The following is a 15474-nucleotide window of genomic DNA, read 5'->3' as shown; positions in this document are numbered from 1 at the left end:
TTTCCTGTGGCAGAACTTGGGAAGTCAAGATGCTGGCAACATACATAAGTGTAAGAAGAATTCAGCTAAAATATTTAACAAACTGTTACTCCAGGTATGTAAGGGTGGCAACACTAAGCCCTGAGAATTCACATTCATTCATAGGCACCCTCCCTTCAACGTCCCCCACACATACGCTGCCCTGGGCATCCATTCTATCTGGCTGTTCCTGAGTTTTATACTTTATATAAACTGAAAAATGTAAGTAAAATGTTTTTCCTGAATTCTACGAGTCTTTATAGCAAATTACTGAACCAGAAGAGGGATTGTGAGAACTCTTGAAGTTGTAATGAAATCATACAACAAAATTTCAGTTTCATGTTTTCCAATTACATGTATGCATATCATAATATCACATTTTTGGGTTTTGTGAATCTACTCCTTCCCACACTTATGCTTCATCATTGCACAAACACTATGAACAAGTTGAACTACAACCACATTAGTATTTTAAAAAAGCTATACAGAAGGAAGAAAACACAAATGAGGATAGTACTCTGGGATAAAATTTTCTGCCACTATGAAAACGTATCTCCATATAAATTTTTTGCATTAATTTTTATATTAGGTTTAAGGCATTCTGCTATGGATCTATTTAAAATAACTATTATTATGAATAAATTATTAATGTATACTATTTAAATCAACTATTAATTTTAATATTTTACTTTATTAATTATTTTATCATATTATAAACCATACCTTTTTCTGACTTCCAATTTTGAAACTAACTGTGAAAGTGTGATGTACTCTCCACGTTATTTTAATCATTTTCAAATATACCTTAAAATATTTTAAAACCTCACTGGCACTTCCACAATGAAATTAAATAATAAAGATAGCCAACAGCATTTTTAACTTCTTCCTGATATTAATGGGAACTTTTAAAATAAACATAATAGAGTCTGGTTTGTTCATGTTTTTTCTGTAATTTTAAATAAGATGATACAATAATATTTCATTAAAAGTTTTTCTCAGAAAGCAACATTGGCTTTTATGAAGTATCTCATAGTATGCTGAAACGATTCATAAATATGATATATAGTATATGATATTGAAGTATTCATGGATTTTAAGAATCAACCCATTATGGTCACAGTTTATTCTTTTTAATCTATTGCTTGACTTTGGTAATAAATTTTATTTAGGATTTTGATACGAGATTAATATTTTTCTTTTTTAAGATATCTTTATCAAGTAGGTTTCAAATAAAATTACTAGTAGCTTTAATTCCTTACCTTTATTCTAGAATAATTTAAAGAGCTTCAGGTAAATTTCAGGTAGAAGGTTTATAACTACTAATCTATGAACCCATTAGTCCATTAACAATAGAAGAAGCTTAGGATCTGGGAGAGCCATAATGAAAAGAAAACAATCAGGAAACATATCAATAAATCTTTCCCTCTTAATTCTTGATATCATCCTGCTTGTCTATCCCCAGATAAACTCCCAACAAATGATAAGAGAAACTTTATTTGGAGGATTACCTATTGCTTCTATTAATACATCAGGAATATATGTTAATGACATTGAAGTTTACCTTTCTGTTGAAAGTATATGAATTAGCTTGAGCAAAAATTCACTGAATATCTGAGGACATGTTGAAGAAAGATGCACTTGCAATCGGGTAAGAAATTCTTGCATAGCTTGCGTAGCTGTTGGACCAACCTGAAGAAAAATGTAATTCTACTGAAAACTGCTTAGTGATTCCATTTACTGAATTATTCATTTAAAAGTATCAAGTGTTAAGAGCCATATGGTTGAAACTTCTCATTTGAAAAACAAGATAATATGAAACCAACTAAGCTTTTAGGTCCTGATATGTTTCAAACTGAAAATTACAGATTCTATGGTCAATATTTTTCCATTACGTCAGACTTATTTAGTTCAATATAGAAAAAGACTCACCTAAATTACACAAAAAATATCTCTACAATGCTTTCAAAAGCACAAAAACTGTGATTTTTCACAATCTTAATTATCCCATTTCAACAGACAGGCTAAGTGATCCACAAAAGGTCATGCTTCTGATGACTACAAGAGCAAATACTAAAATGAATGGAGGGAAAAAACTCTCCAAACTAGAACCATAGAGCTAAAAATAAACCTGTAGCAATCTGCAAAAGAAAAATAAAAAGCTTTTCAAACTTCTATCTCTTCAATGAAAAAAAAACTATAGTGAGAGCTACACCAAGAGCTAACCCTGAACTATGTGTTAGAATGTTATAATCATAAACCCTACAGGAGTTTTGGAAAAACAAAATGCAATGGAGTTCTCAAAACCCTTTTAGACAAACTTCATTTCTAATTCTGAGCATAAAAATTTTAACATTCATAACGAAACTATCTATTATAAACCAAAATATCTGTGGAAAGCATGATCTTGAATAACTTTTATTCTGCCTTTAAAGAAGAAAGTGGGGGGAGAGGAAACACACTATTTTATACAGTGGTATGCTCCCTGACACGTAGGCTCTACCATGAACCAGCTGCATAATTGTTGGCAATGCAGATAGTGCATGTTTTCTCATATGTAAAATAAAGAAGCTGGAATCAGTGATTTCAGGAATTCTCACATTCCATTCATGCAATCTTTATGTATAATAATCACTTGATAACATGCCTCTGTCCCCCCCATCAAAACTCTGAGCCAATCAAATTACAAATAGTCTTTTCTTATCTTTTTCTTTCACTTATTTTATGATGATCTACAAAATTAAGGTCTATTCTGTAGTATGACAGTACTGACTAAATGCACCCAACAGAATTTAAGCTCCAAGAATGGCAGAGTCTCGTTTACTACATAAATCTCTAGCACCCGAAACAGTACAGATCTTACACATAGGTAAGCACAGAGCTAAGAAATAAAAGATAACCTTGCAAAACATTTATGAATAATCCATAGAAAGATACTATGAACAGTGAATACATTTTATTTGAAAAGAAATTTATAATGAAGGAAAAATAATTTTTAAAGCAATACAACAAAAGCTTGAAAGTGAAAATGAAGTCGCTCAGTTGTCTGACTCTCTGTGACCCCATGGACTGTAGCCTCCCAGGATCCTCCGTCCATGGGATTTTCCAGGCACGAGTACTGGAGTGGGTTCCCATTTCCTTCTCCAGGAGATCTTCCCAACCCAGGGATTAAACCCAGGTCTCCAGTATTGTAGGCAGACGCTTTACCGTCTGAGCCAATTGATATAAAAGAAATATCTGTGGTTAGACTAAAAAAGCTTGTAAGTTCTGATATATCTTTTTTCTCTGAATTAACAAAAGCAGTATTTATCTTTTTCCTTTCGGGTCTGAGATGTAATTGACACATAGACTGTGTAAGTTTGAAATGTACAGAATAATGATTTGACTTACAGACACAATGAAATGATTACCACAGTAAGTTTAGAGAACATCCATCTCATATAGATACAAAATAAAAGAAAAACATATTTTCTATATAAATCTCAAGATTTACTCTCTCAGCCAACTTTCATATATAATATACAGAAATGTAAATTACATTTATCTTGCTGTACATTACATCCCTAGTACTTCCCTGTTTTATAACTGGAAGATTTTGCCTTCTGGTTACCTTCATCCAATTCCCCCAACCCCTACCTCTGATCTCTTCTTCTATGAGTCTGTTTTTGAAGTGAAATTCACCTACAACACTATTTAGATCCTGCTGTACAACAGTGATTTGATATTTCTATACATTTCAAAACCATCACCACAGTAAATCTAGTTACCACCTGTCATCATAAAGATATTGCCTTATTATTGACAATATGCCCCACGCAGTACATTTTATACTGGTGATTCTTTTGTTTTGTACCTGGAAATTTGTACCTCTCAATTCCTCTCACCCATTTCTCTCATCTTTCCCACTCCCCAACCCCAATCTCCCATTCAGGCAACCACCTGTTTGTTCCCTATATCTATGACTCTATTCACTTTTATTACCTTTGTTCATTTGTTATGCTTTTTGAGGTTCCACATATAAATAAACTCAAAGCATTTGTTTTTCTGTTTTTTGCACTTAGCATTATACTGTTTAGGTCCATCCATGTCAATTTTTTGTTTTTTTTGTTGAACAAAATATTTAATATTATAAAAGAATTAAGTTAGGTGACTTCTCAAATCTTGACTGTAGAGGTCATTAAACACAATACATTATTTTAAAAATATTTTTAAACTCCCATAGTTTTGAAATGCTTTCCTAACATTTAAGTATTTGTTTAGAAAGTTTCACAAATAATACAATATAACACCAAAAATGCATCTCTGCATAAAAATCAAGTAATTCCAAGAGAAAATGTACTACCTGCTATATTGTTTCAGTACAGCTATTATTATTATAAATAATTCAAAACATTTTATTACATTTATACATAAAAAGCCATCATTTAATACCTTAGCAATAAAAATTTTACATATTTAGGTACACTTAAAATTTCTTTTACAAATAAGTTTACTATATAATCTAAGCCTATGTCTGGATTTCAAAAATCATATACCTGTGGACTGTGCTGATTTGTTCCATGTGGACTTGTGCCAGAAAGAAACTTCACTAAAACATGAATCAGGTTTGCATCTGAAACCAGCAGATGGGCAGTACTCTCCTGAGTTCCAATGGCACTACTGGAACCAGCTATAAAGCATTAAAAAAAAGTTTTCAACAAACAGTCTGAAACAATGGAACTGCAGTATTTAAAACATCTCTTGGTTTCAAAGAAAATTCATATATTCCTGGTAGTTACTAAAAACAATCTAAATCTCTACTGTACTGACTGAGCCTCACTATTTTCCTCTACCATAGATCTCTTGCCTCCTTTCTGGCAGTGAAAAACGTCTAGTTTAATGTATATCTTATTCAGTATACAGACAAGTCGAAAAGAAATAACTAAATGTTTACTGTCCTTTTGGTCAGCCTATTCTTAGTAATCACTGTCCCTTTCTAGAAATAAAGATTTATTTTTCCGATAAAGTTTAACCCAGCTTTTGAAGATAAACTGAGGCAAAATTTATTCATTTTAGCATGTCAGCTACTGTTAAGATATATACCGACAATACAACAGTTTTTTGAAGTGAACAAAATACTCGAGTCAAATCTATCGTCAGTATCATATAGAAAGTGAAAGTCTTAGTGGTTTAGTGTGCTGGAATCTTTGCGAGCCCATGGACTGTAGCCTGCCAGGCTTCTCTGTCTGTGGGATTTTCCCAGCAAGAATACTGGAGTGGGTAGCCATTCCCTTCTCCAGGGGATCTTCCTGACATAGGGATTACATTGGGTCTCCTGAATTTCAGGCAGATTTTTTTACCGTCTGACCACTAGGGAAGTTTTGTTCTTAAAAGGTTCAAAAATTAATTTTACTATCTTAACTTAAACAGGAAATGAAAGTAGGAAACTATTAGGAGTTTAGAATCTGAGAAGAAACAATTCGATTCCATGAAAACAGATTTTAGATGTGAAAAGCACAAACTGAGATATCTAGTCATATATGTTCATGAATATATTAATGAATAAACCATTTTAAGTGCTAAGTTACTCTAAAAAGAATAAATAACCAGCACAAGACACAGGCTAACATTAAATACTTGATTTTGTACTCTAAAAGTAATCGATTTTTAAAAGTAAAAGTTTTTAGGAGGTAAAAATATAACTTAAACTTGTAATTATAGATACACGGGCGTATACAATCAAAGGAAAGGAGCACAAAGGACAAGACACATTAAGAAGAAGCTTAACAGCCACAGTCAAATAAGAAGTTCAATCATTTCCACAACCATTTCACTTCTTGGAAGCATCTTTTTAAGAACCTGATAGCAAGGGGAAAAAAGTGTATGTCAGAGATATAAAGGAATGTCTGAACTTACGATTAAGCTGCATGTTTGTCATGAGAGTTAGACTATGAAGCACAAGGCACCATGTCCGGAGCAGCGTATTGGGATACCAGGCTAACACCGTGAGAAAGCTGGTTATTGAGGCTATGTGGAAAAGAGAAAGGAGAAATTTTCACTCAGACATGGCAAATGTTTACTAAGAATTGAAACAAAGAGAATTTAAAACCATGACATTATTTTCAAAATCAATTCACTAGTGTCCTCAAAACATAAATAAGAGTTTCCCATTAAATATAACTAAAGCATTAGAGTCAACAACATTTTATGTCTAAGTCTAAAGCTCATTCCGTGACAAATAACATGTCATCCTTTCCAAACTACAGGCTATATATAACTTGTGTTTTACTGCTGCTGCTGCTGCTGCTAAGTCACTTCAGTCGTGTCCGACTCTGTGCGACCCCATAGACGGCAGCCCACCAGGCTCCCCCGTCCCTGGGATTCTCCAGGCAAGAACACTGGAGTGGGTTGCCATTTCCTTCTCCAACGCATGAAAGTGAAAAGTGAAAGTGAAGTCGCTCAGTCGTGTGCAAGAGTACTGGAGTGGGGTGCCATTGCCTTCTCCGTGTGTTTTACTAAATATCCTCATATTTACTAAATATCCTCATATTCTGCAAAATCAAAAACTGAAAATAGGGCATCCTAGAAAGACAGGGGTGGAGCAGACCATTCAAAATCAATGCAACTTCCCAGAAAAAGCACAAAATAAAACAATAACTAAGTCACCTACAAGGCCTACATAAGAAGCACGTGTGGCAGGTGGAGAACGAAAAAAGGTATTAAAAATAAGCAAACATAATATAGAGCACTTAATTGTGCCCCTAAAACACCGAGTAAAATGGCTGATTCCAGAACCCAGGCAGGAAACATACATAGTCTGCAATACCTATCATACTAAAACCTAAAAAAGACGCTGTGTATTTCACAAAAAACAAAACCAAAACAATCTAAAAAGAAAACATCTTATTGACTACAAACAGCATAATTTCAGCATCAACAAACAATGATTATGACAGAAACATAAATATTTTTAAATCATGAATTTATATTTAATAAAGAAACTAAGTGGTCTAGATTATAGACTACTTGTGAACCAATTAACTTTAAAATTTAATTTTAAAATACAAAAAATTTACAACACTTTTTCTGCCTCCATTATACAAACTGTACATCCAAAGGGTGACATGATAGTACATTAAAGTAAGTTTCTCTTTATGGAAGTATTGATATTTCAAGATAAATTAAAAAAGGAATAACAAAATTAGACTATTTTCATTTTGAAACTTCCTGTGAATGGCTAGTAATTCTAGGCATTAATCATCATTGCCTACCAACAACACAAAAACAAACAACCTATGAAACTGCCTTTAAATAACAAAACAAAAAATCAGATTAAGCTCCATGTCTAACTACCAAACAACCATTTTTTGACCAAAAAAACTCTGTAAAGGAATGGGAAAAAAAAAAGACATAGGAGGAATTTTAAAACATAATTAAAATGTCCAGACCCTCTACAGATTCCATCTCAAATAAACAAAAAAGTTTTGTTAACAGCTTAGACAAATGGAAATTTGAATACTAACCAAATATCTGATGACAGTAAGAAATAATTAATACTTCTTACCCAGTAAAAAATAATTAATACTTCTTTCCCTTGTTTATGTTTAATGTTTTTCACAATAATAAAGTTTAAAAAAGGGATGGGAGCAAAATTAATAACAATAATCATTAATACAGTGAAACACACAGAAACCTAATAATTAAAGTAGGGCTGGCTCCTATAGAGACAATGTATATATGAGCAGGACCAGGAGACAGCACAGATGTCACTAAGGCTGAGACAGGCCAAATGAGGGCCATGTGTGATGCACATCTCCAGAGAGAAAGCACCAGGAATAAATAATTTTTACTTTTCTTTAAACAGATTCCTGTAACCAGAGCTGAAACCGAGTAGTTCTACTCCTATTAAAGGATATTATTCAAGTCCCGCAATTCCCACATTTCTGCATTTCTCAAGAAAAGAACAAAATGAATGAACACAACTTCTATAAAAAAATTGACATCCTTCTCCAATCTACTAATTCTCTAGAGCTACTGCACATTTTAAAAAACACCAGTTGCAAAAGAATAGCTTATGGGACTTCCCCATGGTTAAGAATCCTCCTTGCAATGCAGAGGACGAGAGTTGGATGCCTTGTAGGGGAACTAAGATCCCACTTGCCTCAGAGGAACTAAGCCACGTGCCTCAACTAGAGAGTCCGTGCACTGCAGCAAATGATGCACAAGACGCAACAAAGGCACACAATGAAGACGCTGTGTGCCACAACTAAGACCCAATAACTGACCTGACACAGCCAAATGAATGAAGAAAAAAAAAAGGAGAGCTTATGAACAAGACAATACTTTAAGGAAATACAATGTAAAGACTAACCAAACACTGTAGAGTTTATGTCTGTGTTACACACAGACATAATACAGATGGTACAGTTTTCTGTCCTCTTTCCTGCTAATTAATAAGTTAGTATATCTAAAAAGGTTTTTTTTGTTTTACTAAAACAGTACAACCATGATAAAGATTATTAACCTAATCATTTTCTTTTTAACTTACTTTATGCTATGTTAATGACTTTTCTGCAAATAAATCTTACCTTGATTTAATGTAATGACAGGTATTCGATTAGCATTATATAAAAAAATGTCTGCTCCATTTTCTTTGTTTCCAGATGAACTAGAATTCAGACTCAATGTGAGCCACAGCTGGAGAAGTGATTCCAACTGAAAAACAATGAAAATTGACAGAGAGAAAATGTACCCATGATATTATGAAATACCATGTAAACAAAAAACTTATGTATGAATCCTTACAATTATGAGTAAATAATCTGTCAATTAAATACTATTTTTGCTTACTTCAATTCAGGTGAAGCGCAAACATCTTAAAAATCTAGATCAAATGAAATTTAACTGAATTAAAATTTATAATTTACCAAATACAAATGTTTTACTAAATTAAAAGAGGTGACTCAAGTCTTTAAATACAGGTGTGTGTATAATATGCAGTTAGAACTAAAGAAGTAAAGTTTAAAATCATAAAAATAATAAATAACCTATCACTGATGAACTGTGGTTAATTAAAATACCTCTAAGCTTTTTCCATCTGAGTGTGACAAAGAAATCATCCCTATCTGATTGAGACTGATCTTTCCAGTTATGTCATCTTTTCCAGGCCAGCAATAACGTCTAAAAATACACCATTTCTCCTGAAGTCATACCTGAACATGATGGACTTGAAGCATGGAAAAAAGTTTGTTGAAACAAACATTTAACATTGGGACAGATGATAACTGTACAATAAGCTGGTTGGACTGGTTTGCTGCTTGTAAGCCCCCTAGAAGTGAATCATCCGTTCCGGTGGGAGACTGTGATACTGAAAATTAAACACAATTGTGATTTTATCACAAAGTAGCAGGAGAAATGTTAACTAGCTATTAATATGTACAGTTAAGTGAAGGTTTTTTTTTTTTTTTAATTAAAATTGCATTTTTTTTTAAATGATTCAGCATTACATTGTTTGAGAACATGGTTTTACAACATTACTTGAAAGTTCAAAAGAAAAATCACCACAAAGAGAAGCTCCCTAATTCACGGCACTTGTCCACCAAAGGGAAAGAATCTTACTCTCTAGCAATTTCTATCTGCAATTTTCTCCTAATTAATAAGAGGGAGGAAAAAAGGAAAAGAAAGAAGACCCTTGCCTATTTCTTGAGAAGATGGCTTTAGAACAATCTAGACTCTAATCCATTGATTCTCAACCTTGAATGACACATTAAAATTGTCAGGGAACTATTGAAAAGTTCTGATGAGAGGATACACACACCAAACTAACGGAGTATAGATTCATGGTGAGCAAAGAAATAAAAGGATGCTAAGAGAACTTTCTCATATATTTAGAAAGTTTTATACTAAATGAGGAACGTAAGTTTTGGGCAGAAGAATAATCAAAAGATAGACTATATCAAGAAGCAGAACATTACACCAATTCTTAGGTTTTTCTATTTTTTCTGTACTTCCTAAGACAAGAAAAAATGAAAAATGCAAACCAAAAGAATTCAACTTTACATAGGAAGATCTGAAAACCCAAATTTCTCTATTGAAATGAATTGTGAACTCTCCTTCAAAAGACATGACATGCTTCCTAGGTTCTAACTAGTATCCCTATACTTTTATTCATCACCATGTCCCACCACATTTTCATTTTTCTTGACCTAAGAAAAGTAAAAACATCACCATCTCCCTAGCACAGCTCTATCTTAAGGCAGACAGGCTGCTCTCTTAACTGTACTCACATGACATAAGGGGATCTACTGAAGTCTAGCACAACATCAACAGTCAGCAAACCTTGTCCTTTGGCCAAATATGGCAGGCCACCAGACTCTGTAACATGGCTTTCTTAATAGCCATAGCTATTCATTTAGGTATATTTTGTCTACAGCTGCTTAAGTCACAGTAGAGCTGCAAAACACAATGCACAGCCCCAGAGAGCCTAAAATGTTTACTATCTGGTCATTCACTATAAAAAGTTTTTCTTCTTTTGCTATAGATAATTAGGTAGTAAGTCGTCTCAATTCTGTAGTTCAATCAGCCCCACTTGGCTGTCATCATGATATGTCTTTCATCTTCTTTCATATGTCCTCAAGGAAGATAAAGATGTTACTATCAAGAAACCCACTTTATCATAAATTTGGATATAATGCGACAAATTCCTAGGCAGCTAGCTATACAGGCTTCCCAAAAATGTCATTAACCTCACACTACCACAAATAGCAAAACATGACTCAAGTTTTTGGACTGAACTTAAGACCACTACATGGAGGTGTTCTGTTCCCCTTCCACCCTCTGAATTCATTAATCTTCTGTCTTATCTCTCAACTTGCTACTAAATTAGCAAGGGAGAATTTAAAAATCTGTCACTGGTAGTTCCCTGGTGGTGCAGTGGATAAGAATCTGCCTGGCAATGCAGGAGACATGAGTTCAATCTCTGGCCCAGGAAGAATCCACACGCCATGGAGCAACAAAGCCCGTGTGCCACAACTACTGAGCCTGCGCTCTAGAGCCTGAGAGCCGCAACTACTGAAGCCTGCATGCCTAGAGCCTACGCTCCACAACAAGAGAAGCCCACGACAGCAAAAAAGAGTAGCCGCTGGTCACCGCAACTACAGAAAGCCCTTGTAAAGCAACAAAGACTCAGTGCAGCCAAAAATAATGTTTTAAAAAATCCACTGTTACTGAGTACATCTGACGATAATCAAGAGATAAACTGTTAAGTATAATACTCTAAGAGTGGTGACTTTTACATACATGTAGGAGATGTATTTGTTAATGCCTGTAAAATGGAATCTGCTTCCAGGGTAGACATCATTTTCAACATAAGTTCTGCTTGTTGTTCAAGTCCAACTTCTAGGCGAGCATCTAGGGCTACAAAAAACAATTAAAAAACAAAAGCTATTTAATAATTATTATTCATGTCCTACTTTCTACAACAAAATGTTGACATCTGAGCCCCAGACAGGGTGAGGAATGCATCTTCCCATCAGAGCAACCTGGCACGGGCACCAGAGGAACAGCAGCTAACAGTACCTGGGCAAAGGAGGCTAGAGACAGGACAGTGGCAATATAAAGAGAGGCAGCCCAGGTAAGGGAAGCAAGGACAGTGGAAGCAAGTATATTAAAGAGAAGGAGAATCAGGCACCTCACTATCAAGAGAAAAGAGAAATATGAACAACGGAAAAATGAAGGCTATGGAGTTAGATTGCAGTTAGATTAACTGATGTATCACTGTGAACTTGCGGCATGCTAGATAGACAAACAAATACAGAAATAAATATAAACACAAATGTGTGTACACATTCCCTAGATCTGTCCATCAAGAGACCATGGAAACAGCCCCAAATTAGCAACAAGTATATCTAGTACTCAAACCTTGAATTCTTCCACTAAAAGGTTTTGAAATATTTTTTTTGTTCATGAAGTGGCTAACTCTCAGTCTGGAAAAGGGAAAGTAAATGATGAGCTTGGGGCATCTAACAAGATGCCAAAAACAGGGAAATCTTCAAAGAAAGATGAGGACATGTCAAAAAAAAAACAGAGACCAGTTTAAAGGAGATATCACTGGTCAAGTCAGGGCAATTTGAATATCAAAATAAATAATGATATGTGAATTTACCTAATGCATAGAACTATACACTTAAAAATGGTTAAAATGGAAAACTTTATGTTCCCTATATTTTAAAACAAATAAATAATGGTAATAAATTATAACACACTGAATAAAAAAAGGAAACCACTTGTCTATTCAAAAAATAACAAGTTTCCAAGTATTCTGCTGTCACTCCAATCAAAATTTTTTTTGCAAAAGGGAAAAGAATAATTTTTCACTGGAAAATTTTGATAGACATCTTTTATCAAGTATTGGACTGAAGAGCACCCGCAGTGATCCAAATTAAAATCATGAGCCACCTAATAGGATGCAGTAAGAAAAACCTGACACTACAGTTTCCTACTACTACTGCCAAAGTCACATAACCAGAATCCAATCATGAGGAAATAGCATACAAACCCCAACTGAGGGAAATTCTACCAAATAACTGGCCTATAATCTTCAAAAGCATCAAGATCATGAAAGTCACCTCTGTTATTCAGTGGCAAACTGAATAACACTGAAGAGATATGGTAACTATAGTTCACCCATGAAAAATACACTTTGAACTGCTCAAGTCAACTTACACGGATTTTTTCAATAAACATATACTACACAATCCACAGTTGGCTGAATGCATGGATGTAAAAGGCTTCCCAGGTGGCACTGGTGGTAAAGAACCTGCCTGCCAATGCAGGAGACATAAGACATGCAGGTTTGATCCCTGGATTGGGAAGATTCCCTAAAGGAGGGCATAGCAACCCACTCCAATATTCTTGCCTGGAGAATCCCCATGGGCAAAGGAGACTGGCTGGCTACAGCCAGTAAGGTCGCACAGAGTCAGACACAACTCAAATGACTTAACACACACATGCAAAACTTTGGAGAGAAAGAACCAACTGTAAAGTTACACACAGACTTTCAACTGTGTGGGAGTGGGCCCCTCTGCTCCCCTATTACTTGAGGGTCAACTGTAAAATGCAACGTACAATTTAGTACTGGATCATTTTCCATAAAGGACATTATTTACACACAACTGTTAAAACTTGAATGGAGTCTTAAAGTTAGTACTAATGTTAATTTCCTGATTTTGATGGAATGTGCTTCCTGATGTAGAAGAAATGTCCTGCTTTGTAAAACAAAATAAAATAGAAAACTATCAGATTAACAACTTACTCCCAAATGGGTCAGGATAAAGCTGTTCTCTGTATTATACTTATAACTTTTCAGTAAATGTTTGGATGATTCAGAATTTAAGAAAATATTTCATTGAAAAAAGAAAGTTATATACTCTGTGACTAGAAGAGTACAAAAATAATACTCAACGTGATTCCGTTCTGCTTACAAATAAATGTAAATTTACTATTATAAGAACAATAAAAATAAAGTACAATAACAATAAAAATAATTAAAGCCACTGGCAAACTCACACAACTCACAAGTATATTTTGCTAAGTGTTATTTTGAGAAACAAAAGATGGACCATAAATAGAAATGCTTCCAAACTGACCAACACACAGCTCTGAGTGTCAGTCACTCTCAAGGCAGCCCTGCAATAATAAACTCTCTCAGCATACTTTCAGGATCAAATTTTCAAGAGACCAAGAATACACAAACTGAGAACTTGTTTTAAGAATAGCTTGTCTTAATAACAGTGCCTCACTTACCCTGAGACACTGAAACACTAACTGTCTGTGATCCATTCTTCTCTGCATTTGCTGGTGGCTTTGCTACAGGAATTCCAAGACCTCCAATGTACGGGTTGTAATTGTAGGTGCCATAATCAGCACCCCAATAGTCATACCATGTACTGCTTATTGGCTTAAAAAAATAGAAAAAACTGTGGTTTATTTTTGACTCTTTACTAAGAATAACATATTATTTACACTACCTTAACTCAAACAGGGCTACAAAGTAAACATTTCCCCTTACCCTTTACATTTTTAAAACATAAATTTAATGATCTATAGGAATGGTTCAGAATATTCCATTGTATCCCCAAGTCTAAAAAGACCGTATTTATTAGAATCTAGCATCTTAATCTCTTACAAACAAAATAAGCTAAAATAAAGTATTAGAATTGTATCTCCTTTAGAAAAAGTAGCAGCTAGTAAAGACAGATTCTGCAATGAACTCAACCTGGATGACCTTAAATGCTGCTTGAAATGTCAATACTCCATAACCATACCTCCTATGTTTATTAATGGTTCTTATTAACATTTAAGGTAATATTAGCAGCTATATTAAAAAATGATATAAGTTCTCCTTATAACATTCCAATAGTATCATAAAAAAATCTACTATAGTGTCTAGAGTATTTTAATTTTGAGCAAACTAAATAATGGATTACATTAAGTGTATACTTTCGTCTTTTAAGTAATCAATAAACCAGAAGTATAAGATGAAAGATTTTAATTGCAAAGAATATTCTAGTGGATCATACCTTAAAGACTTTGGCTGCAAGAGGATCCTTTTCCAAATCAATATCTAAAGGATCAATGTCAACTTCCATTAGATCCTGAAGTAGCTCAAGGTCAATTTCTTTATCTTTTTCCAAAGAGGAAAGAGGAGGTGCACCTTCAAGTAATTTAAAGTGATTTTTTTGGTGGAGTATATAAAATTTACCCAATATACTACTGCTTTTAAATACAAAGCAATTACATTTACTTAAATATAAAATGTTTCTGATATAGAAGTCTCTAAATTTTTATACTTGACATTAAGCATAAGTAAGTATGCAAACACATCACCCTATAACACACACAATTAAAAACACTAGTACAATAGTATGTAACTTCCTAGGGGAAAAGACCACAGGATTAGTCCTTGTTGAATCAAATTACATAAACTTTGCTATTAAAAATAATCATTAACCATTTCTAGAATGAATAATTATTGTTCATTTTATTGCCTCCAATATATAATTCATAAATTACACCTAACAGTTAGGGAAAGAAAACCCATTATTAAAGTGAAATGTAAAGTTTTAAGAACACTGCTCTTCACCTTATTTTTCTATCATGAATTAGAAACTATTTTGCTCTCAGATGACTCCAAATGCTTGACCAGCCTTTTACGCCTTCCAACCTTTATCTTCCTTTCTTTCTCACTCTTTTTTATTCAACATATATTTATATAATGTCAAGAAAACATCAGCCTGCATTAGGGTTTGAGTATATGAAGATCAATAAAACACATCTCTACCTTCCAATAAATTAACAAGGGTTCAGAGGTGAGCGTACACAACAGAAATTAAACCAAATACAGCATGGTAGCTGCTACTGGAGACAATCAAGGAAGTAGGTAGCACCAACAGCAGTCTCCAACAAAGCTGGTGGTGATGG

The 15474-nt window shown here is 34.0% G+C and overlaps 1 protein-coding gene across 9 annotated transcripts in view; it reads right to left on the bottom strand.

Annotated features, from left to right (window-relative positions):
- The window catches only part of BIRC6 (baculoviral IAP repeat containing 6), a 213632-nt gene that overhangs the window by 95303 nt on the left and 102855 nt on the right, over nt 1–15474 (bottom strand). For all 9 annotated transcript variants that reach the window (XR_003037059.2, XM_024998841.2, XM_024998843.2 and 6 more), the window contains 8 exon segments: nt 14574–14707; nt 13798–13951; nt 11293–11409; nt 9207–9361; nt 8583–8709; nt 5911–6021; nt 4551–4684; nt 1580–1707 (listed from right to left, as the gene is read on the bottom strand). Coding sequence is in view for 8 of the 9 variants with exons in the window: in XM_024998841.2 (XP_024854609.1) it covers nt 1580–1707; nt 4551–4684; nt 5911–6021; nt 8583–8709; nt 9207–9361; nt 11293–11409; nt 13798–13951; nt 14574–14707 (1060 nt within the window). In the remaining variant the exon portion in view is untranslated.

Source organism: Bos taurus, chromosome 11 (genome assembly GCF_002263795.3).
Source record: "Bos taurus isolate L1 Dominette 01449 registration number 42190680 breed Hereford chromosome 11, ARS-UCD2.0, whole genome shotgun sequence".
NCBI lineage: Eukaryota > Metazoa > Chordata > Mammalia > Artiodactyla > Bovidae > Bos > Bos taurus.
Note: the sequence above shows the minus strand (reverse complement) of the source record. Positions and strands in the feature narration are given on the sequence as shown.